Source organism: Wyeomyia smithii, chromosome 3 (genome assembly GCF_029784165.1).
Source record: "Wyeomyia smithii strain HCP4-BCI-WySm-NY-G18 chromosome 3, ASM2978416v1, whole genome shotgun sequence".
In the NCBI taxonomy this organism is placed as follows: Eukaryota; Metazoa; Arthropoda; class Insecta; order Diptera; family Culicidae; genus Wyeomyia; species Wyeomyia smithii.
The window spans coordinates 77,604,246-77,629,787 of NC_073696.1; the positions used below are offsets into that span (position 1 = coordinate 77,604,246).

Here is a 25,542-nt window from a genome sequence, read left to right on the forward strand (position 1 = left end):
CTATGATTGCATTGGTACTCTTCTATTCGTACTGCAGCAGTACTATTCGTATTGCAGTGGTACACTTTTGTTCGTACATTTCTATTCGTGTGCAATTGAGGAAAAACTACAATGCTGCTGTTGATGGTGATTGAAAGTTTATTTCATAAATATGATTGCCATGAATTACTCAACAAGAATTGTAAATTTTTGCAACGGATATTTTTTTAATTTTATCTTCGATATTCGCTAAATAATCGTGACCGGATAGTATCGAAAGAGTAAATTCCTAAATATATACATTTATAGAAGAGTAAGAACCTGCGAATGCTTGTGATTTTTTAGTTTATTTAGTAAGATTCGTACAGAATCTCTTTTTATATTTCAAAATTGTTAGATGATATATTATTATTCTAAGCTTTACCATAATAAACGTATATTTCCTGTCTTCGTAATACAGCGAATGTAGTTGCAGGCAAATGAAAAAATTGTCAAGCAAAAAATAAAAATGTAATTGTGGATTTCTACGATTTTTTGCTGGAACTTATTAGGAATTTTGCTCAAAATATTTTCTTATGTTTTCCAATTGATGAGCCTTTGTAAGGGCTTCCATATTATTTTGAAAGTAATATCCATACTATAGATTTGATTTAGTTAGAGTTAAATAAGACAAAACCATTCATTATGATAACGTAAGCATTATTGGATTTGGTTTTTGAGGATATAGAGATAATTCTGACTTTGACGCATTATGAGAAATTCTTGGTGCTTCTTCAACAAGCACGATATGCTTGTGCCTTGTGAAATACATATTTTTTTGCACAAAAAAAAAATACTAAAGGCATAATATCGCCAAATATAAATGATATTTCTTCGAGTGTTGTTGAATATATTCCAAAAATTGATTTCCAGGGGAGGCTGAAAATAAACACATTGATTCTGTCTGCAGACTCTGTATATTTTGTAACAAAAAATCCCCTAATTACAGTGTTTAGTCCCACGTCACCATTTCATACAACCTTAGGGCTGTATACCTTGTAGTATTTTAAAAGTTGCGTATTAACGTCAAGTTCTTTAAAAAGAAATAAAAAAAAAATTTCGCGTATTTCCAGGCGATTTGAAATGATTCTGCTTGAAAACCAAAACAAACGCAATGTTGCTGAATATGTTGGTTCAACAATGTTTGACAGATAGATTCCCCCTGGCGTGAGCCCATCCCTATTACTCATGGAGAAGACATCAATTTGTTTTCAACCCTGCTGTCAAATGTCAGTCTGAACTTTTTGATTCATATTTTAGATGCGCTAATGTTTATCCGCTAGATTTTATTGATTGAATGTAACAAATTTCTTCCGGTTCTTTGCTATTTTACTGCACCATGGTATTTTTATGCTGCATTCCCATATGCAAAAATGCGAAATCTGGTGCCGATCAAAGCGTAGGATTTCATCCCTTTCCACTAATTACGGAACAGCGCGAAAAATGGATAGAATTTGTGGGTGCAGATGCAACCAAATTTCGCTGGCGAGGGAAATTTATTTGTTCCGAGCATTTTTTACATTCGGAATTAATGGAGGAGAATGATCAGAAGAAACTATTAGATGGAGGTAAGAACTTGAACAATTAATGAGTTGTCGAGCTTTGCATAATTCAATATCTTTGGCAGCGGTTCCCATGATATTCAGTCAAGAAGAGTGTGAAGAAGATGATTTTTTTGATCGGGACGATTTTATGATTTCGAAGGAAGTTGTTACTGTAACTACTTCAAGTAATACGGCTCATATTGAGTGTCGAGAAATGCGAAAACTTTTCTGCAGGCTTTGCTTAACAAAACAATCTAATTTACTCCCCTTTACTTCGAAACTGCACAATGTTACACTGACCGACATAATATATACCATAGCTGGAGTCAAAATTGAAACGAATCCACTAATGCCTACACAAATTTGTACCGGTTGTGTCTCGAAGCTTGACTTGGCTTTCAATGTTCGTATTGAAGTAATACACAACAATAAAAGGGTAACAAACTTATTCAAAAATCAGCAACTGCAATATCATTACAAATTTTTTGACAAACATCAATTTAATACAAAAAGCGTAAATCATGATTACCTAGCCGATCTACTAGAAGCAGTTAAGCAGCAAAAGGAAGCTCCAGTAAGTATAACGATCCAAATGCTTGAATGTTTTTTGGCACATTCACATGTATTTTAGGGAATTGTAAAAACGATTGGAAACAATGCCCCATCAATGAGTAACCTGGTCGTAACTTATGAAGATCCTGTTAAACAAGAGTGTGTGTCCTCATCACAGACGAAAAAAAGCGAGGATGTTTTTGAGGATAATATTGAGGAAGAACATCTATTTGAAGAGGAAGATTTTACAGATAATATAGGTGAACTGCAAAACTCGATTATTGAGCAAAAAATTGTCTCTCAGGGACAACTACAAAACGAACCATTCGTCGAGCACCAAAATTCCGCTAATCGATTAAAACAGGAAGCATACAGTGATTCGGACGACGAATCAGATTCTGGCAAGCCGAAATTTGTCTTCTCTTGGAAAGAGTTGTATACGCCGAAAGAAGAACCTAAACCAAAGCGTAGTTTTGATCCAAAACCAAAGCCAAATCTGATTCCGTTCACCTGTTACACCTGTAAGATTTCAATGAAAGATGCTAACGAGCTAGAGATTCACCTGGAGAAACACGTTGATTTATTGCCTTTTACTTGCAAAGAATGTGCAACAGCAGAGCATTCGATGGTATTTAAATCATTGTATGCTTTAAACAAGCACTTAGAATCCCATCTCTACCCATATAAGTGTGAGCACTGTCCATGTAGATTTCTGAATGGTCACTCCTATCTCAAACACCTGTCGAATCATCACGAATCGCACAACGATGGTTTTACTTGTGATTATTGTGGACAATACTTTACCAAGAAACCTCCATTTCAGAGACATATAGCGAAGCATCGAGCAATGGAAGAGGGTAAATTTACTTGTGAATATTGCGGCAGAGCGTTTAACTGCAATCCTTTGCTTAGACGACATCGACGCATTCATACCGGGGAAAAACCGTACGAGTGTCGAAAATGTGGCAAGCGTTTTAACCATGCAGCTAACTTCCAAAATCACAAACGGATACATACCGGCGAACGGGCTTACCGATGCACCGAGTGCGACAAAGCGTTTATGTGTAGTACAACGCTGCGGTACCATATGGCATCTCATTATCCCGATGATCCGAAATATCGCATTCAAGCGTCTGTACAGCGACCACGTTATTCGGTTACTGTTACTGATAATAATGGTATCAAGGAGTACAAGTGTGACGTGCCCGATTGTGATTTCTCTACCCGGTTGTACCGAGCTCACTTTTACCATCGAAGCATGCATCGGAAGCGTTTCGAGTGTGAAATTTGCCACAAACGATTCCCACTTCGGGCCAACCTGAAAAAGCATGTTGCGGTTGCGCACGAAGGCAAACAAGAACCAAAAGACAAACCCTGTCCATACTGTCCTAAGAAGTTCAGTTGTCGTCAGAAGCTAAGCATTCACATTGACGTACATGAAAATAATCGAAGGCATAAGTGCCGCTTTTGTGAGAAAAGTTTCGTGCAGAAGGTTAACTGTACTGCTCACGAAAAAATTCACACTGGTGAGCGACCACATAAATGCCGGTTTTGCGATGCAGCATTTATTTCATCATCTGGGAAGAAAAAGCACGAAAAAACCCATCAAGAATACCAACAAATAAAGCAGGAAACTGAGGATATACCGGAAAACACAATTGCCGAGGAGGTTAATTTTGACACCGACAAAGAAACGGGATACTACGTCGAAGTTGAGCAAGATGACGGAGTAGAAGATCTAGTAGAATATGCTCCAGTGTAAACTATTGCTATTCGTAGATGAATACCTATTATTTTTTTTTTTCAAATTTTAATCGAACATATGCCAAATTGTATGATTGAAATATAAAATCCTAAAAAGATAACAGTCTGGTTGTTTATCATTCACATTGACTGCTTGACTATAAAAATAACAAGAATTGAAACTGGATTGTCACTTTTCATTTTTTACGGATTCTAACATTCTTTTATAGTCGAGATTCTAAACCTGCATCGTTAATTTAAACCTCATACATGCATTCGCAAGAAGTCCCTAGACTTTCAATACTGTAATATGAAAAACACACAAAAGTAAAACTCTGAGCTGCAGCTTTATTGCAAAAGGACAAAATACAGTACTTTTTCTAAGGTTGCAAGAGACATATAAATCGTGACATAACAATAAATATGTAACAAACGCGTGCCATCTGACCGGTAGTAAACTTATCTTCCTCTCGTCTAACTCGTTTCAACGAGCCAATAAAGTATGATATGAAAAAGCGCATATTGTTTTTTTACGTTAGTTACTAAATTTTTCCACCTCAGTTCTACTCTGGGCTACCAAGCAGTGAAAATGGATTCTGAGCACTGGAACCAACTGGTGACAAAGTGGAGTTGCCTTCCTCGTCTTCTTCATTATCTGCATCGTTGCTTGCCGCTTCAGCCAGGTCCTCCGTATCTGTGTCGGATAGCAAGTCATCGTCGTCTTCTTTATCACTGGTGTCAGCCAACGCTTGTATATCCCGAACCGACGCAAGCTCAGGATCGGATTGCAATTGTTCTAGTAGCTGATGATACCCAACTGGTTTCAGCGAAAGCGTTATTTTTCCATCTAAAGTCATTCGCAGAATGCTATTTGCTGCTCGATAAGTGTCAGGGCGTGCAGTTTTTGCAGTAAGAAAACCTCGCTTGATCGCCCAAGCATCAGATACGTCAATGGCGGACCACTCTTCAGATGCATCATTTGACGGGTGTTTTAAAGCCAGGAGAGCCGGTAAATTTACTCTTTCGGCCAAATATTTAACAGAAGCGTATGGTTCCCGTAGTTGAGCGATTGGATAGCTGCCTATAAGCACCTGCAGTTTTCTCGGTACAGATGAAGGAAATACAAGCCCTGGACAGTCACAGAGACGGACGGAGTTTGTGAGGAAAATAGTTTGAAAGTGTTTAGTATGTCCAGGAGTTCTACTAACTGAGACAACCTTTTTACCCATTACAGCATTCAGCAAGGAAGATTTACCCACATTAGGAAAACCAACACATCCGATAGTAAGGACTCCATTTTTGAACTTTGTAAGTTCTTCAAATGAGAAATCTTTTTCTTCTTCGTGGGTTCCCTCTGTCTCCAGAGGTTCGTCTTCGTCATCCACCTCCATAGAAGCGTTTCTTTCTTCTAAGATTTTTCGTTGCCACGAACTAAGGTCCACCTCATCGCCTACGTACTCTCGACAGATATTAAAAATTTGTTGTGCACCTTCGGCGGCCATTCGCATCCGTCCTTTGCGACGACGAATTTTCAGGCCCTGCTTATTTTGTTGTTTCCCACGCAAATTATACGATGGATACGATGTAAACAGAACAATTTGTATGTCCTTGTATTTCTCTTGGAAATAACGTTTCCAGGCTAAAACCGCTTCTGGTTCCACAAGATCGATTTTATTGATGACTAGTATCATCCCCTTTCCTATATCTTCAGTCACATAGTTATAAAATGAAGGAGGAAACATTAGCGCCTGCATAACAATTATAACATTAAGTGAAATTTTGTACAGCATATATGATTCAACCTACCGGAAAACGGGCATCTACAATAACTAGCACTATATCGGAGAGCTCGAGTACTCTCCATAACTGTCGCCAAGTTTCCAAATTCAGCTCACAAAAGCTCAACGATTTCATGTCATCGTAATGAGTTTTTTCTAGATAAGTGATGTATTTCTGAAAGTATTGTTGATTACTGGCGGCTTTAGTTGATTAGACAAATGACTTACAAAAAAGTAGCGATTCTCATTCGCATCCAACTGCTCTTTAGACATTTCGAAGTTCCACTTTGGTCGCTTGGGAAAATCGTATCCTGTGAAATAGTAGTCCCCTATTTCGAGGTCCTCATCTCGAAGAGCTATAAGGGCTTTGAGGGCATCCTCCTTCATCTCCCGGAGCTCCTTTCCTGTTTCTCGATGAAATTGCAACACATACCGGTTTGCTTTGCTGCGCGGATCTTTTATCGGTTGCAGGTTGATCTTTTCGATGTTTTCGCAAAACGACCGAGGAAAATCGCTATCTTCACTGATGTCACTCGACTCTTCATCACGTAACTTTCGGATAATGTTGTGCGATGTACTTGCTAATCGAATTTTACTTATAAAAATACCATCTGTTTGTAGAGGACAGCTAAAAAATAACTTACATTTTGCTTGCTTCTTGGCCAACAACTGTTGTTTTTTCTGCTTTCCGCTGAAGGGAACCTTTCTTCGTCCTTGGGGCATATCGGTATTTATTAATAGTTATGCTTTTGTGTTAAAATATACAAACAATAACTATTTTACGCTCTGTCTTGACACTTCCTTACGTGCAAAATGCAGGAGCACGAAGGACTTTCGTTGAAGCAGTATTTAGAAATACGCAGAAAATGCGAAAGACGAAGCAACGCAGTGACAGATGTCAGTTATGAGCGTGGTTGCCAAAAAGCACGGCTTGTAAGCCGTGGCCAAAAAATTTTTTCATAAAGCTGGAGTAACCCGTGATTTGGGCGAAACTAACAACGGACGCAAAAATCAAGAAACGCATGCACACCCTAGCAAACAACCATAAACCATAAACGAATGATAATTCATCCAGTTTTTTACGCACCATCGCTAAAATGCGTATTCGTAATATGCGAATCTCTCTGCTGCGTCTTTGCCGATATTTTCGCAAAACATTACACTAAAACATTTAACTACACATAGTTTGCAAACATAAAAATGTTATTTAGGCCAACTTGATAATTAAAGAATCTAGAATGTTAATGTTTTGCATAAGAGGGTGCTACGGGCATACGCGGTACAATTGGCTGCTTAATGGCCCATCCATCGCTATGTTGATTTCAATATATAGGAATAAGGGAAAAAGGATCAATCTATCGAACTTAATTTATTTACATGTTCAACTCAACACCGAACATATTCCAAAATGACTAAACTAACGTTAAGACTAATCGACATCCAGTGCAGATTCATTTGTCATTTCTACTGTTTCTGGGTCGTAGTATAATGCATACAACTTGAGTGCAATTGTGGCCGAAGCTTCAATGCCTGGTGAATGCGACCGAATGTGCAGCCGGCAATCTTCCTTCGTCAAGAACTCTGATCGGCACAATCGACATTCGTAATATTTGAAATCCGCAATATTAAACACCAAATAGTTACGGTCTCCAGATGTGAAATCGTACCGTTCTTCTTCGGTATGCTCATCCGCAATGTGGCCAAGAAGATTACTTTGATCTCGAAACTGTCTGTCACAAAGCACACAGCTGAACGGGAATTCATCAGGATGCGTTTGAATATGCACGGGATGTTCTTTTTTGGGTATCCAATGTCCACATACTGGACAAGGTCTCTTAGAATGGAGCGGATTCGACGAAGAAGAATTACTCAATGTCACTTTGGTTTCTTTCTGAACTTTTATAAACTTTCGAACGTTTTTTCCAGTGCTGGCAAAATGCGTAGATTTGATGTGTCCAACAGCAGCTTTTGCAGTTGTAAAGTCTTCGAGACACGCCTTACATTCGTAGTAATAAGCGTCATTGACTTTCACAGGTCGGTACAAGCGCGGCCCTAAGCATTGAATGATTTCAGCTTGTTTGTGTTTTTCAGCTATGTGTTGTTTTAATTCCAGGTGTGCGTAGTATCCTGCATCACAGATTGCACAGTTATATGGATATTTTTCCGGGTGATCGGAACGTTCGTGCTCTGGAAGCAGCTCTTGATTAATAAATATATCGCAAAACCTGCATTTTCGATCGGTATTTTGCTCGTTGTTGTTGCGTTGCATATGGTGTGCACTCTGGGTTTCTAGTAATATTTTACTATCCTCGGTACAGACTATTTGCTGCCTTTCAATGTGAATTTTCATATGCTCAGTCATTGTTGGTTTGTAAACAATTTTGCAGCATATTCCACAAAGGCTAAACACTGGGTCTGGAGCTTCCGGATGGATTTCGACCCGATGATCATGAAGTTTTTGAAGTGTTTCGAAGTTTTCTACCTCAAGTACACACAGATTGCAACGAAACAGATGCTCCGGATCATGCGTATTGATATGCCGATTATAGTCAGCTTCATCTGTGAACACTGTTTCACAAAACGTGCACAACTTGACCAGTTGATGTGCACTTGTCTTAAAATGAATGCAAAAGTCTTTAAACGTCCGATATCGAGCAGGACATTGTTTACACAGGAAAATATCGTATGTTCCTTCTGGCCCTCCTAAATCAGATTCTGACAACATTATCGAATTGGACATAATCAAATTTCCGCCAGAAAAAGGATCAATGTTATTGGCTGGAGTGTGATTAGTCCTGCAAAATATGTTTTAAAGCACGGTCAATTGTTTTTATAGATATATTATATAATAGTTGTACAAATATTACCTACGGGACTGTGAATGGTTCTCATCCTCGCAATAATCAGTAAAATCCTGAGCTTGCTGGTCGAATAGAATTGTTGAACTATCCGGGCTATTCAGCTGCGGGGCAGCTAGGTTTGGCTGTGATAAAGATTGCCTAACTAATGTCAAATGGTTATTGTTAGTGGAATGAAAAATAGCCAAATGTTGACGAAGATCTTCAATCACCAAGAATATTGCTCCACAAGCACCACACTCCAGTATCGAGTGCTCGTCAATAACCTGATGAGTTTCAATGTGCCTAACTAGATCATTCATAATGACGAAAGTTGCACTACACTTTCCGCATTGAAAAGCTCCCACAGTCGCTGATGCGTCAAGCGCTTTTGGATGTGATTTTCTAATATGCTTCTCGAGATCCATTGCCAGAAGAAAACCAGCAAAACACGTTGTGCATTGGTATAGTCTAAAATCACAGAGCTCCTTATGTGCTTTCGTCATGTGGCTTGGTAGTAACTTGCAACACTTGTTACACAAAAATACAGTCGGAGTGACCGATAGATCTATAGACTCCCTTTTATCAGCCTGTTTATAAGGCTTTGGTTTATAATCAAAATAATTATCCCTGTATATGTTTGGAAAATTGCCCGAAAAACTAGTTTGACCTGTAAAATCTAGCTCATCGGCAAGATCTCGTGTTTTCATTCGACTTTTTTTGTTTTCATCTACTGCCAATGCCGCCATACCATCATCATTTGCATCTATCATCGCGACTTCTGATGTCGTTTGGTTTGTGGACGCGTAGCGCAAGGTAATGCAATTGTTCACTTTACTATGAAAAATAGCAACATTATGGGTAGGATCTGAAAATTGCTTTAACAATGACGAAAGCACTTCATGGTTCAAGTTAGGAAAAGCCTCTTGTAAGATGTAGTCCCTCAAATACGAATTCTTTTCCAAAATACCTAGAACTTTAGAATCTTTCAATCGACCAGAGAAGTGAGAGTCGCTCGGTTCTGTTGTACGAAGTTTTCGAAGTAATACCGAATAATGTAGTCCGGCATCTTGTTTAGTTATTTTCAAAGTGCCAGGTAAGAAGGGAAATGTAAGAGGTTCTCCAGCTTTCGGTAAATATAGACTCGGAACTGCATCAAACTTCAGTAGATGAGTGTTAGCTAAAAATTAATCACGTTACAGTTTTTATTACACTATTCGACGAAACATCATACTTTTGTAACATTTTTTGAAACACTGCTTTTTGAAGTGGAGACAACATACTGCTTCCCATCCTTCTAACTTACTGTTGTAAAGTATCCTTTCTTTCCACACTTTTCGTATAAGCGGATTTTTCGGAAATGGATGAAACGTGTGATCTTTTTTTGGATTAGCTGTAATAAAATTGTTTGGTTGATGTCGGCGGTATTTTATGGTCAAGGAGTACAAACCTAAGTTGTTGCAAAGAGGCACACAACACCACGTAGCTACCATCGCGTTAAATAATTTCCAAAACTATCAAAACAACAAAATATCGCAGTACCTGATACTTTTGTTATTATATTTTTCAAAGGTATTTTTCGTTTCAAAACAAAACGAAGAGCCTTTCACTCTTTAGTAAAATTATTACTTCCAAACCTGTCGATAGAATTATGAGACGTGTTATGAGGAACCCGTCTTGCTTACTCGCGTTGTGCACAATTGCGGCACGATTGCCAAATGGATTTTTTACACTCTCCCAGATGAATGCCATACGAAAAGGTAGATAACACCCAAATTTCGGTAAAGATCAAGTCGCAGAATCAAGTTGAACATGCACTGAAACCAATCGACATATAAGGGCGGTACCATTTAAGTTGTTTATGGCGGCTGTGTACAGCGCGGCTATTTTGCTCACTCACCCGCGTTCACACCGGTCGTTGCTGTGGTTTCAGTTTGACGTTTCATCCAGCATAAACCTTTAGCAGCGCTGTTATCGGGCTGCTAAATTTGAGAGCGCGATGCTGCATATTCGCATGGACAGGATTAAAATCGAAAAAGATACTGCAATCGGATACTGCTGTTGTTATGTTGTTGACAGATTTCAAGCGTAGAGGACATTCTTCTTCAACACTTGAAGAAGAAATCTTAATGGTTTTCGTCAAGTTAAAAACAAACATGTCTTTTCGTTGCATTTCTGTAATTTTTCGGATTCATGTTCAGACTGCATCTACTTGTTTTTACCGTACGGTTCCGTTATTGCGGCTGCAGCCTTAAAACCAGCAACTACTCAGCAAATAGCTCAAAATATTCCACATTATTTCAGACCCGACATGTGGTTATAGTATTAGACTGCACTGAAATGCCTATAATGAAACCTAAATGTTTACATTACCGTATAAACACTTATTCACACTATTAGTCACGCGAAACAGCTAAATATTTGATTGGGGTGACTCCCGGAGGAAGCATTTCGTACGTCAGATCCGGCTATGGAGGTAAGTCATCGGACAAGCAGATTGTTATCGAAGAAGGAGTGTCGGATCGTTTAGCACCCGGTCAGGCTGTAACAACTGACAAAGGTTTTATGATCGACGACGAATGCAAGCGACGATACGTTAAGCTGGTACGACCTCCATTCCTTAACACAGCGCAGAAACAGCTAAGCAAAACTGAAGCGAATTTTCTCTTTTTTCAACATCAAAATTGATAACCGATTCCAAAAAATCCTTGATGAGCTTTTAACTATCGCGTGTGCAACAGTGAATATTTCTAGTCCTATCATCGCCAACAATAGATTCTAGTTGAAACATCGTTAATAAATACAAGATGATTTTCAAACCTAAAGTATTTGTTTTCTAATTCAGTTAACAAAAGAAGCTTGAATCTCACCAACTAAAAAAAATTTATTTAAGAATTAATTCTTAGTTCTTTAAGGGATACAAGTATTTTAAGTAAACATTACAGTAAACTTCCTTTAGAGTGTTTAGAACCTGATGAATATATTCTACGTCAAGATCAATTGTAGTATACGAAACATTTTTCGTCGAATTCGGAATAGGTTATGAAATCTGCCGTAGTGCACTGCATAATAAACATATTCATTTGCACCTGGGCGAAATATTGATGTTTTTTCTTAAGTTGCTTAGATGATTTGGTCAAATACGGTAAATTTTCTAGAAGATTTTCAATTTTAGTAGTTTTCCCCGCTAGAGGACATTTGATCTCAATGATTTTACGTTCAGTAATTACAATGCCATCAGGGGAACAACCAACCCATGAAATTTGCGGAGGAATTATTAATCCACATCTTTCTACCGGGTTACCAACCAAGGCTACATAGCTTTGGATTGCAAGATGCTCGCATCGTCGCTCATGCTCAATAGCCACTGATATAAGATTTTCAGGGAATATCAATTTTACTATTTTACGCCTCCAGTCCTTCGATTTTTCCGTTTCTGTCGCATAGTAAGTAAACAGCGAGTAAGCATTAGAAGCTGTTATACGCAAACTGCGTTCCTCTTTCCATTCATCATTGTTCTGTAAAACGGTTCTCAAACAAATTTTAGTACTCTCTTTAACCGATACACAAACTTTGACTTCATAGAACAGTGATAGATTTGCTTCTAATGGTCCCAAGAAGTGTTTTTGCTCCAGGCCAAGTTCAATTTGGAATAGTTCCTCAACGAAACTTTTAATGATGCAATCTGAAGCAAACTCCCCAAACGAAATAATTGAGCAGAACGATTCCGGGGATAACTTTCAGGTTAAACCTTCCTTGATATAAATGGAAATGTTTGTTTCATTCGAGGTTTAGGTCACATTAGGTTGGATGGATGGTCTGCCACAAACCTCATATCCAAGAGCACTCTTCGGGAAACCTAAGAAATAAAAATTGCTGAAATTAAAAAACTTTGTAGTTGTTTTATGATTTATAGTACTTACAGTTCACAAGGTGTTGTAAAATTTGTGACTCTTCTGTTTCCGATACAATGTATTGCTGAAATTTGGAGGGTTTGGGCTGTCTTTCTTCATCAAAAAATTCTTCAATTGTAGATCTCTATAGACTGACATCCAATCCCGTAGCTGCCTTCGATGTTTCAGTAAAGCATAGATCTTTCAACCGGACAGCTTTGTACATGTCTGATGCCATATTGGCTGCTATTTTGCCCCATTTTTGCTTCAAGTCCGTCACCGTCAAAAGAGGAATCGTAGGTTTCCTTTGATCAAAATTTTATTTGTAGGTAAATTCATAACAAACAAAACTTGCAATACACATGCTTACTTCAATAAATGGTACAGTATAGCCATTTGGTGTTTGCATTTTCCTTTACCGGCTTTGCAAGTACATTCAAACGTCTACTGATCAAATGATTTCTTCGTTCGTATCTTGATCACATGTGGCTTTGACGATGGATAAGACGACTGTAAACAAGTCGAAAAGATGCTAACTCCATCTTTGTACACTTCTACCCCAACAATCAACAAATGGGCTGCATTGAAGACTCTTTCTCCTTCTTGGACTAAGCGGCTTTCACCGGCAGCAAAATCGAAAATTTCAGGGAGCTGAACGGGTACATTATATGTATCGTTTTCGTAGTTTGCCTCCTGGAATCATCAAACAAAAACACCACAATTAAAACATATTAAACTTAATAATTCACTCTAAAATCAATATCACACAAAGAAAATATATGAAAAAACACTCGTATGCATGGAAACCCCTATTTTCACACATTTTTCATTCATATTTTCTTATTTGAAATACATAAACATTTGAACTCCTCAAAATTGACCATTATTAATGAGAGAATATAATCAGCGCCAATTGACGATATACACCAAATGATTAATTAACTATTTTAATGTTTATTCTACCTGTTCTCACTCACCATTATCATTAACAACTCAAGCCCTATTTAGAGTTCCAAGTGAAGTGAAAATCTCATACAAAATGTTCATTTTTTCACGCTCGTGAAAAATGCAGCCTGCGAAAATTTCACAAAAAAACAAATTCGATACAGCGAAATCGAAGGTTGTGGATCTCATCTTTTTCACTGGGGTCGAGGGGTAAGACAGTGAGTAAATTTGAGGTTTTCCGAGTTTTTCTGAGGAAACCTGAAAAATAAAGAGCAAATCTGAGTAACTCTCGTGTCTCTCAATATCCATCCTTGAACTTTTTTCCGACCGCAAATATACACATGAATGTTGCTCGGTCCCACCGTTCATATATATTTCTTGCTTTCAAGGTAATCAAAGATGTGAATCATCTGAGGATTTCGGAGTAATATTGAGTAAATTAGAGTTACTCCCAAGTAAAAGAGCAACTCGGCTAAAAGTGAGAAAATTTGAGTTTTTCTGAGAAAACGTGAGAAATAAAGAGCAAATCTGAGTAACTCTCGTATCTCTGCAAATCCATCCTTAAACCTTTCCCCCACCGCGAATTTAAATATGAATGTTACTCGGTCTCACCGCTCATATATTTTTCTTGTTCTCAAGGTAATCGAAGATGTGAATCATCTGGAAATTTCGGAGTAATATTGAGTAAATTGTAGTTACTCCCAATCATAAAAGTAACTCAGATAAAAGCTGTCTCGCCCCTCGACTGGGGTTTACTTTTTTACGCATGCAAACGGTAGTGAACAAAGCAGTTGCAAGCGAAAACTTGCGTGCGTTTATATTCTGTCAGTTGCAGCCAATTTTCATTTCGCTCGGGGTGTAAACTCGTGAATTTCGCTTCACTTAAACTATAAACTGCAGGCTGGTGAAATACCTGCGTGTTCCACAAACGGGTTTTCACGACAGATTTCGCAAGCGAAAATTTACGCTTTTTCACTTGTAAATTTTTTCACTTCGCTTGAAACTGTAAACTATGCTTTAAAAAAAAACATCAAAATTGAGAAAACTAAAACTGCAACTTTTTGCCTCGTTTTGTTCATATTCGCTTTCACACACACGAGCTATCAAAATCAACTTCGTAGTCGCGAATTGACGTTATTATTATATTATATAGTAGGCGGGTTGTCAGTTAACAGATAAACGATAAATTTCGAAATATATCTACCGATATCGAGTAATATTATCGGAAAATTTTTCATGAAAATAAAGGTGTATAGCTCCTAGACCCTTGTGATTTTTTTCTAATTTTTAAGATACAGGAGATGATTTTCAGAAATTATCAAAATATGTAGCATAATGAATCGGACCTTCTAGCTAGTCTTGAGGTACGATGCTGGCCTTACAAGCCAGTCGTCGTAGGTTCGAGCCCCGACTCGGGAGAGACTTTTAGTGTCAGTAGCATCGTTGCGCTAGCCCCGCAGTTGTCCTGTACACTAACAGCTGGCTGCGAAGTCTGTGTATAATAAACAGAAGGTCGTGTTTCGATACAGAAACGAAATAAATTAAACGACTTAAAAACTGGTAAATAGAATGACATTCGCTGGCGATAAATACTGTTGGCTGCATGTTCAGGTAACTTCTAATCCTATGAACTGAATCTCTGTTCAACCTGTAAGCTCAAAACTCGATATAAAATTATTATGGTTTTCCAAAAACTCACTTTTAACAGATCATCGAAAACATCTGTTTTAGGTTCTGGAATTGAATCAGACTACGCCATTTTGATTTCTAGATATATTCGCACATAGGATTCACGCGATGTTTCTTCTAGAACATTTTGTTTGACGTTGTCAAGTTCACGTAGATGGTACGTGATAATTCCCGTAGATGTTATGTTTGTCACATAAATCATGCAAATTGACAGAGAATGAACTATTACAAGAACTTTCACTTAACAATAACGTGAAAAATATTTTGAGTGTATAATATTAATATGTATAAAATAAAACTTACCTTCACGACTTTCTTGAATAACTTCGGCCTATTTCTCGTGTGGCATTTTTTACATAACTGAAAATAAAAAAAACAAAAAAAATGCATTAAAAATTTACCATAATAAATACTTCATAAATACAGTCGCTTGGTTTTTCTTCCGGTATCATATTGAAAAAGTTTCTGCAATATAAACCAAATGACTTCTATTAGAAATGAGCAAGAACAATCGATTTTTTGCAGAATCGATTTTTTCAAAACAAGTATGGAGTTTTAAATATTAAAATTGATGATTTTTTTTTCTTCATCTATCATTTATTTGACACGGTACAAATACAAATTATTGTTTAACGGCGCCAATCATATCTGGTGTCTTACTTTCTAAAGTATCCTAATGACTAAAAGCAAATTTTTTATCCTCGCTGCCTACTACGAGCTGAAATTAAATCTAACTAAAAGCTAGAATGTTTTTCATTAAAAGCACTGGTTTGTTGTTTGATGTTTTTCCATTGCCATAGGTAACCAGTATATGCAATATGTTCCGCTGCTGGGCCAAGATACTACGGACTGGCATATTAAGATGCCTTCCTCGGGCCCTAAGAGTATCGTGCGGGTCTGGTTGCTGGTTCCGGATCCGGGGTCTAAACGTGTTCTTGTCGTTTGGTTGGATGTAGGCGGAAGGGAATAGGACTAGACTGGGGCATGGATGGATTTCAGGAAAACGTGTATAAGGGACATGTAGGGTTGGTCACGGCTCGCCAAGACATCATGAACACGAACAGCAGGCTGCCTGCCTTCGGCCTGAAGGGAAGCTATTAATTTAGACCTGGCGTCACGGTGTACACGGCATGACCAAACAACGTGCTCTATGTCGTGATCAACTTCACCACAGGCACAGATACCACTTTCCCCGAGCCCAGCACGACGGAGATGCGCGTCAAATCTATAGTGATTGGACATTAGGGTGGGGAAAAGTGATCCTTTTCTCAGAACCAAGTTTTTTTGGTTCCTTTTGGGGTCCCAAACAACCCTAAACTTACCTGAAGTCGATTGGTTTTGTCTCCGCTTGGCGCATTGCATTTCAAATTTGTATGAAAATTCATATGAGAAAACCTACTTTTTTGCATTTACCTTTCTAGAGAGCTCAATAATGCTCTAATAATGCACTACATCATGTTAAAGTATAGTATTTTAGATGCCTTACAACTTTGCAGAAGACACTGAAGAGCTAGAAAGTCCCTAAGAAGAGCTATAGCTGTTTAAAGTTGAGTATGTCGATTTAAATGCAGAAAATCTTGTTTTCTGCCAACATTACCAATGTACCAGCGCCAGTAGGATTTCCATCAGAAATAACCGGTCGTAACGAGTTCATACACTCAGCTGGATCAAACAAACAAATTCAGGTCAATATTCTGGGCGTAAATAGAATCTAAAACGTGTTTCAGAGGTTACTTCTGATGGGAATCTGTAGAGGTGGGCAATCCGCTCACGAACTGATCTAAAGAGCTGGTTCTTCAAAGTGAGTGAGTGATCTATCGCTCTTTTTTAAAGAGGGGTAACTCATCCCTTACTTCAAGCAAAAAGCTGAAGCTGATTTTGTTGATCAGACACCGCAAGCGAGAGCCATATGAATGTTTTACACCCCAAGCGCAACGCGGCGTGCGACACTGCAATAGAACTCCCAGAATATAGCTGCCTGCTCTCCTATGCATAACCATCCTCCCACCGCGGGAATAAAAAATAAAATCTACTTGCCACAGTTCACACACAGCACACGGGCAGGCTAACGCCGGGACGCAAACGAAAAGTGGAACGAAAAGAGCGAAAGAACTAGTTCACTGATCTTTTGAATCTATGCAGACAACCCGCTCCCGAGCTGATCAGAAAATCAGTTCTTTAAAAGATCGAAATCTTCTGATCGCGAGCGGATTGCCTGCGAGCTGAACAAAAGAGCCATCGGAAGAACCAGTTCTTCTGAGAGCGAAAGATTTCGCTTTCAAAGAACTGAATCTTTTGATCAGCCTGCGAGCGGATTGCCAGATCAGTGAATCAGTTCTTTCGTTCTTTTCGTTCCACATCCATTCGTGTGCGTACTCGGCGTTAGTCAACCCGTGTACCTGTGTATGGACTGTTGCAAGTTGTTTTTTTTTGCATGCTCTTGCGGCTGACTGGGTGATGAGAAATGCAAGTCATGCATCTCAGGGCAGACGTTTGGTGGCAGCTTGTTTCTGGGAGTTCTATTGTAATTTTGCGCGCGACCTTGCGCTTGGCATATCGGGTGTAAAGCTTTCACCTGGCTCTCGCTTGCGGTGTCTGATAATTAGCTACACTGATAAAAACCAAAAATTATGTAGGACCGAAAAGAGCGAGTGAGCTGTTAAAAAGAACTAGTTCATCTTAGTGAGCGGAACCGCTCTGATCCGCTCACTATAGTGAACCATTTTTCCCACCTCTAGGAATCTGACTGACGCCGGTACAATGGCAGTGTTGGCAGAAAAAATGATTTGCAACATAAATTTCCACATACTCAACTTTGAACAACTCTAGTATTTTTTTTTTTTGGCAAACCCCAGCTCTTCAGTGTCTTCAGCCAAGTTGTTGGGCATCAAAAAACCTACTATTTGAAGTCATGAAACCCATGGTTTGAGCCATTTAGAGCTCTTTAGAATGGAAAATGTAAAAAAATTGGTTTTTATATACAAATCTCCATATAAATTTTAAATGCAATGCGCCAAGCGGAAACAAAACCAATCGACTTCCAATAAATTCAGGATTGTTTGGGGCCCCAAATAGAACAAAAAAAAACTTGGTTCTGGCTTTCTGCTATCATGTTTCGTTTTTTTCATATAACGATTCCCCACCCTATTGGACATAAGCCGGGACATCATGCAAATGAAATCCCGGCCTATATCCAACCCCTTGAACCACGGGTTCGTCAATACCTTGGTGATAATGGAATGTAACCTCCTTCCCAGTTCCAGACGTAGAAGTGCGAAAAATTCATTAAAAGCAATTGGTCTTCCATAAATATCACCGTTTGTTGCGCCCACCATTCCCTTGGAAAATACTTCAATGTTTTTAATGCTTTTTTATCAGCATTATGCACAATTACCCCTGCAGGTAGTAGGTAGTTTTACCGTCTGGGGATTACCGGAGAATCTGCATCTTTAATATCCTTAAAATCAAACGTGTCATCCATCAATGATTATGGTTCAATCATTGACCCATCTGAATTGTACTCTCCGCACACCACAAGCGATATGTCTGGTATGTTCCAAACTTAAGCCAGAACGGACTTAAAAGTAGAAATAAGCTTACACTACACTATTTACTTCCGACATTGAGCAGCGGTGCTGTTATTATGCTTCACGCAAACCGTATTAACTCCTTGCGCACTTTTAGATCTTTTGGTAATTGATATCAGTGCTTGGTAATTGATCTTTTGGTAATTGATATCAGTTTGTATGCTTTGTACTTTATTTTAAATGCTGACTTGAAATTATTTTAGATTATTACAGATGACATCATAAAAAAAACATAAATCAAAACAACGAAACATGTTGTTCAGCAACACTGCCAGCAAGCCTGATGATAAATTTTAACGCACTCGGGGTTCTCAATTTCAACCAATCAGCGAGTGGTTCCCAAAGTGGATGCAAATCTATACCCAGTTGTCTCCCCTTAGGTTGGAACTCAGCTTGGACGTCTGTCTGCGGTTTTACCCAAAAGTACCTGCGCCCACAGAAGGGCAGATTTGCGTCAAAAATACGCATATTTGGATAATTCATTTTTTCTGTGTAGCTTGACGCCGGTCATTTGACAGCATTTGTATTTGTTTTTGCTGAAGGTTTGTGGTGTTTTCGGTCATTTCCATCTAGATTCTAGAAAACCAAAAAATTAAAACGAACAGTTATAGTGCAAAAGTATAAACTTGCAAACACGAATTCGACATTAGTAAGCACACATCTTAATAGAAATTCAATTAAATTTTATGTTCTGTTTGGTACACTAGTCGAAGAGCATTTTGCAAGGAAACGTATACGATGGCTGCCAAAATTTGTCGCCTTTGTTTAAGACAATCAACGGAAGTGGTTCCTTTATTCCAAGCTTGCATTGGCGACAAACTACTCATTGAAATGATTTGGAGTACATTCAGGATAGAGGTAAAATACTTATCTGTGTATGAACAACTTATATTCATTAGAATATGTTTTTTAGATAGATAAAAAAGTAATCTTCCCGAAAGTAGTGTGTAATACATGTATTAAGAAAGTGGAGTTTATGCATAGCTTTAAGCAAGAATTAACTAATTGTCAATCACTATTATTGAACTGGAAAAGCAATAAAACGATTACGAAGCGACGGCTGGCTTTGGCTGATTTACCATCCTACTACAGTGACGGTATTCTCGAATTGCAAGAACAAGACGACGAAATAACTCAACAAAACACAGATGAGTGTATGTTCGAAGTAGAACGTTTGGAACCAGAAATGGACATCGAGAAAATCGAGAACGAGGAGATTCTAAGGGAACATGTTATAGAGGAACAATTAATTGGTATCAAGATTGAAGCACTTCAAACTAATAATCAGTTTATAGAACACAGAATGGGGGATGATGAAAGTAGTGTGGTGCAGCAGCCGGATCAATATAGCGATTGCGAGGAAGAATTCAAAGGGTTTGAGGAGCCAGTGCCAGTAAAGTTGGAAGTTGTCAAACGTTCAGATTCAGACTACAGGCAACGAAAATCAAAACAAGCAATCCCTAAACTGAAAATCATTGAAACCATTGCGAATAAATGCTATATATGTGGAACAGTTTATGAGAGCAAACTTCTATTTGACATTCATTTGGTAAGTCATAAACTGATGCTTCCGTACAAGTGCGATAAATGTAGCACCGATAGCTTTACGCTAGAAATCAAAACTCTAGTTCTACTCAACAAACACTTCGAATCACATGGTTTTAATTATACATGCTCATATTGCCCATTACGATTTAGATCATACCCACCACTTTATGATCATACCAGAAATGCTCACACCCAAAACAGCGAAGGGTTTACCTGTGACATTTGCGGGCAAAAATTTTTAGAAGTTAGAAAATTTCGTAAACATGCTCGTGCTCATAGAAATTGCGCGACACAGAGATATAAATGTAAAAACTGTTTCAAAAACTTCCAGACAGGTACCATTTTACGACGTCACGAGCGCATTCATGCGGAAGAAAAACCTTTCAAGTGTCCGTTTTGTAACAGAGGATTTAATCACGAAACTAACTACAACCAACATAAGATGCGTCACATACAACAGCAATCTGACGATTTGAGTAATTACGCATGTGAATTATGTGAGAATCATTACACCAACGCGATCGATTTTCGTGTGCATATGGCCGAACATTATCCGGATAACCCGTTATATACTGTAAAGACGGATATTTTACCGAAACATTTAAAAGATTCATCAAGCTACCCAAGGCCTTGCGAGGAACCAAATTGCCAGTACGTTGCTTTATCATACCAGCTAATGTGGTCACATTATCGCAATCACTACAAATTGTACAAATGTCAAGAATGCGATAGGATGTTCGCCACTGCCACTATTCTCCGTCGGCACATCGATGTGGTTCATCAGAAAGTACGCAAATATCAGTGCGAGTTCTGCCAAAAAGCGTTTGCCTATCAGCATAAGTATAAAGAACACGTCAACATGCATAAAGGAATTAAAACGCGTCAATGCCGTTATTGTGCTAAATGCTTCACCCATTCTTCGAATCTTATGATACACGAAAGAATACACACAAAAATTAGACCGTATGAATGCACGACGTGCGGTTCGAGCTATGTATCAAGCTCAGCTTTGAAAAAGCACCAAAAAACGCATCAGCCAAAGCCGTCTAAACGGATTGACAGAAATTCAAAAGCCAGAATTAAAAAGGAAGAGGTCATTGTACCAGATTTAATCTATGTAATAGAGAAAGCAGAAGCAGAAGATGAAAAATGTAGTTCATCTGGCTTCGAAGAAGTGGTCGAAAAAATTGAAGCCAATGAGATTTTGGAAGTACAGTAACCACAAGTACATTAAGCATTTGAACATTCACATACAATAAAATTAGCGTTTGTGAAGAAAAACAAATTTTAAGGTAATTTTTTCGCAATGTAAAAAATGAAGAGAATAAGGGCACAGATACAACATTTTTAGGTAATATTGTAACATTTATGTCAAAGATGGTATGTTGCCATAATCGACTTTCCGGAAGGTATAGTTTGTGTAATTCATCACAAGAATAATTTGTAATGTAATTAATTTTAGTTTATTCTATTTCAAACCAGTATATTTTTATATTAACAAAAAGTCACTAGCATCACTGTTTCCCCGAAATTCTAGTGCTACATCTTCTATCAGTATCATATCTGCCTTCTCCAAATGCTGCTTCCGAATATGTATTTTCAGATAGTCTTTGCGGGGATACCGTTTTAAACAATACTCGCACTGGAAAGGTTTACCACTCTCACCGGGATTGTGTGTAAGCATGTGGCGTTTCAAATCAGACGATTGAACGTACCGTTTGTCGCAAATCGCACAAGCAAATGCTTTCTCCTGTGTGTGTACCTTTGTATGAATTTTTAGGCATTGTGCTCGCTTGAACGCCGCCGGGCAAAACTGACACTGGTGTTTCCTTTCATTGCTGTGGCTTATCAGGTGCGTCTTCAGCAGATCCTTTGTGCGAAAACATTTACCACATTCAGCACAACCAAAATTCCGTGACTCGCTTGTAGCGTGCAGTTTGAGATGATTCTTGAGGTAGAGTTTGTTTTTAAAACGCCGTAGGCAAACGTGACATGAAAATGGCATTTCGTTGGAATGGGTAGTTTGATGAGTAGTTTTGTCATGCGCGCGGTTAAATGTGCGGCCACAAATATCGCAAGAGTAACGTTTGTCAACGTCAATTTTTCTTTTATGTTGGTTAAGAATAAGCTTCGAGGAAAAGCGTTTGAAACAGATTTCGCATTCGAACAGTTTGGAACTATCAATTGTTGAATCGGATTGAGCATCACTAGTGTTTTTATGAACATTAGCAGCGTGCTCCAGCAGAGCTTGTTTATTGGAAAATTCAACGCTACACCCACAGCATCGTTTCTTTTTGTTATCATCAGCTCTAACAATGTGGCAAGATTTTTCATGTAATGATAAAAACAACTTTTTCATAAACATTTCTCCACACTGTTGGCACTGATGCTGTTGTATCATTCGTTTGTGGCTTACCAGCGACTTACGTGTGGAGTATCGGCGGTAGCAAATATTACATTCAAATGGTTTGTTTGAGTTGATTGTTTGTTCTACCTGATGTACTTCCTGGGAGTGTTGTAGAAGCTCAGATTCCGACATAAAATCTTTACGGCATCCACAACATCTTTTGGTTTCACGGGAAGCAACATGACACTTGAGATGATTTTCCAGATTATTCTGTGTCATGAATCTCTTACCACACTTTCGACAAAAAAATCTCCTTATCACTGTCCGCTGGTGCTCTTTTAATAGTTGCTGGTTGGAAAAGTTTTTATAGCATATCGAACATTTGAAAGGTCTGCCCAACTCGGAAATGGAAGTTTGTTCTCTCTGGTGTACTACATTGCTGTGAGTTTTCAATTCCTGTTCACTGTTAAAAATTTTCTTGCAACCGCAACATTTTTTTGTGGAGTGAGATTGATCTGTCCTACTTATATTTTCCCCAAGAGGTTTATTTTCCAACATTTCTACTATTTCTGCATTATTGAGTTGAGATGTGTGGTTTGATTGCTCATGGACGACTTTATTTGTTGTCAAAAATTTATTTTCGCCTATTTTTGAACTGCACACATTCTCATTAGGAAATTCGATTGGTGGAGCTGTTTTAGCTTCTTCGGCTATAAGGCCTTTGACATTTTCTAGCATGATATTGTCGTAAGCATCCGACAATAGAAAGGCATATTCCGCAGGGTTTATGTCGTCATGCATATCATTAGTATCAAAAACGGCCTCATCTTTACGACTTCTAAAATCAATCTCATGTTTAAATATGGATCGAAGCGTTTGATCGGAATCTCGACACTTTTGAATAATGTGGTAAGCAATTATCATATATTCAGCACAGTTGCGGCAAGCATTTCGTGGCAAAGCATCATCTTTCCTTATCTGTGACAAAATGAAGCACAAGTAAAAGTTAGAAATGAGCAATCTGATAAGATGTTGAAATGACCCGTATTGGTCGTTTCGTTATACAAAAAAAGAAAGAAATAAAATACCTCCACTCGGGCACACTCAACAATTACGTCCATCAATATATTGTCTTCAAACTCGTCATAAACACATACAAAGTCTTCTTCGCAGCTTTCCATGCAAATACGACATACTTTATAGCAGTCCGGTTCTATTAGTATATCCATTATAAGCACAGGATTCTGAACGAAATAATCCAATGATGCTTTAGCCCTTTAATCAACACAAATAAAAAGCACTAGCACAGTATTCTCGCAAAAAACGCAACGTACAATGCTTCTTACAGTACCGACTGACTGCAATTAGTAAACAAGGTAAACAAACATGTGAGTAAGATTAGGCAAATATAAATCAAAATCGAAAGATCGATTTTTATAACTTCAATAGGAAACGGTAAAGTTATACGACTGATAGCTGGCGCTGCAGTAATTGGCGATTTAACGCAAAATGTCGAATTCGTTTTCGCGGTGTAGTTACACTTTTCCGGGCTACACTTTGCAGCTTCAAATAAAACGTTCTCAGTGTAGTTGCATTGGTATGTGTAATGATAGCTGTCAATTTGTAATGTTTTGGTCATTATCGTTATCCTTATTTTGTCTCGTTTCCATTTCATATGTTCATCTCGCAATTGTGCTGAAAAATAAATTACCTGACACTTTACCACGTGGAACGAGAACCAGAACAAACCAGTTTTGACACATACTTGTGAATGTGTTGGTAACTCCCTGCTTTTTTCGGGTGTAGCCCGGGACAGAAAAAGTGTAGTCAGAGACATAAAAAGTGTAGTCCGGAAAGCGAAATAAAACATTTACGGTGTCAAAAGAGTAGTCCGAGTGTAACTACACCGCGAAAACGAAAACGACATAAAAACGACCGTGCGACTTCTGGATTTGAACTTCAGAATTACACAGAAAAATAAAAATACCCAAATATGCGTATTTTTGACCCAAATCAGCCCTTCTGTGTAGGAAGGTACTTTTAAAAAAAATTGATTTACCTACTCTTGAGTACCTGCACGGAAGTCATCATTTAGGCAAAATTGGATACCTTAAATCATCAATATCAATATCAAAAACTCCATACAAAACTTTAAAACTTTCAGTATTCGCATTTTATTTATTTTATTAAGCTATTGCGTTGTTTTCACCAATTTTTATGCGTATTATTTACCTAAACCAGTGGAAACATTCAGGTTTACGAAAACATACGTTGTTTTTACGTGTTCAACTGGTAATATTTTCTTTGTGTGAAGAGTTTGACAGGGTTTCCAGAAAACTAATACTGTTGTAATGAGTTTTACCGAACAGCTGATTACATGTTGTTTTATACATACAGACAGGGTTGCCAATGTTCCAGTTTAAACTGGATTCCTACAGTTTTTTTCAATTGATCCAGTCAAACAGTTTATTCCCAAAATCTTCCAGTTTTTTCAGATATTTGCCAGTTTTATCCAGTTTTTTATTCACTGAAGCTGTGATTGATTTTCGGGAATAATTTTGAAACGTAAATTTTGTAGATTGATAAATTATTATGACAATTCTTACCAGCATTTTCAGTATTCTATCTTCTCGCACGAAACACAGTTAAATTAAAGACTGCATAACATGGTTGAGATAGAACCAAACAAATAGATTTTACCAGACCATTAAAAAAATTTCTATTTATTTTCTGTTGCGTAGCAGTTAAGAAATTGTTAGAAGAATTAGTTACCAAAAGATAGCGAAGCCAGAAATAACTGAAATTTCAACTTCACTGATGTAACGAAAGAAATCGTTGCTCTCTTTTCTTAATTTTGAGATAGATTGAGATAGATTGCCACTGGATTCAGTTCCCATAACAGAAAAGCACTCTCACAATCATTCCTTTGCTTTTTTTTTATTTATTTGGAATTCAGTTTTTTCCAGTTTTTTCTTCCGCCTTTTTCCAGTTAAATCAAAAATTTTATTGGCAACTCTGCATACAGAGCATGAAGAGTCGCAAGAGCATAAATTGATGTCAA

General features: G+C 38.0%; 4 protein-coding genes across 4 annotated transcripts; 1 reads left to right on the plus strand and 3 right to left on the minus strand.

Moving 5' to 3' along the window:
• The first annotated feature begins 1,264 nt into the window (after positions 1–1,264).
• LOC129728358 (uncharacterized) lies at positions 1,265–21,426 on the plus strand. The gene is made up of 7 exons (XM_055686795.1): positions 1,265–1,586; positions 1,646–2,136; positions 2,194–3,872; positions 5,092–5,165; positions 10,886–11,076; positions 19,271–19,444; positions 19,500–21,426. The coding sequence occupies exons 1-7, from the start codon at positions 1,358–1,360 to the stop codon at positions 21,351–21,353; spliced, it is 4,692 nt and encodes a 1,563-aa protein (XP_055542770.1). The 5' UTR covers positions 1,265–1,357; the 3' UTR covers positions 21,354–21,426.
• LOC129726675 (guanine nucleotide-binding protein-like 1) lies at positions 4,186–6,508 on the minus strand. The gene is made up of 4 exons (XM_055683638.1): positions 6,280–6,508; positions 5,864–6,216; positions 5,664–5,810; positions 4,186–5,605 (listed from the first exon to the last, which is right to left on the minus strand). Exons 1-4 carry the CDS (start codon positions 6,356–6,358, stop codon positions 4,421–4,423), a joined length of 1,764 nt encoding a protein of 587 aa, XP_055539613.1. The 5' UTR covers positions 6,359–6,508; the 3' UTR covers positions 4,186–4,420.
• LOC129726673 (zinc finger protein 41-like) lies at positions 6,986–10,169 on the minus strand. Its single transcript, XM_055683636.1, has 4 exons — positions 9,923–10,169; positions 9,707–9,865; positions 8,503–9,652; positions 6,986–8,430 (listed from the first exon to the last, which is right to left on the minus strand). The coding sequence occupies exons 1-4, from the start codon at positions 9,963–9,965 to the stop codon at positions 7,065–7,067; spliced, it is 2,718 nt and encodes a 905-aa protein (XP_055539611.1). The 5' UTR covers positions 9,966–10,169; the 3' UTR covers positions 6,986–7,064.
• A 180-nt stretch (positions 21,427–21,606) lies between the features above and the next one.
• Positions 21,607–23,880, minus strand: LOC129726674 (zinc finger protein ZFP2-like). Its single transcript, XM_055683637.1, has 2 exons — positions 23,570–23,880; positions 21,607–23,459 (listed from the first exon to the last, which is right to left on the minus strand). Exons 1-2 carry the CDS (start codon positions 23,708–23,710, stop codon positions 21,624–21,626), a joined length of 1,977 nt encoding a protein of 658 aa, XP_055539612.1. The 5' UTR covers positions 23,711–23,880; the 3' UTR covers positions 21,607–21,623.
• Positions 23,881–25,542: the final 1,662 nt, after the last annotated feature.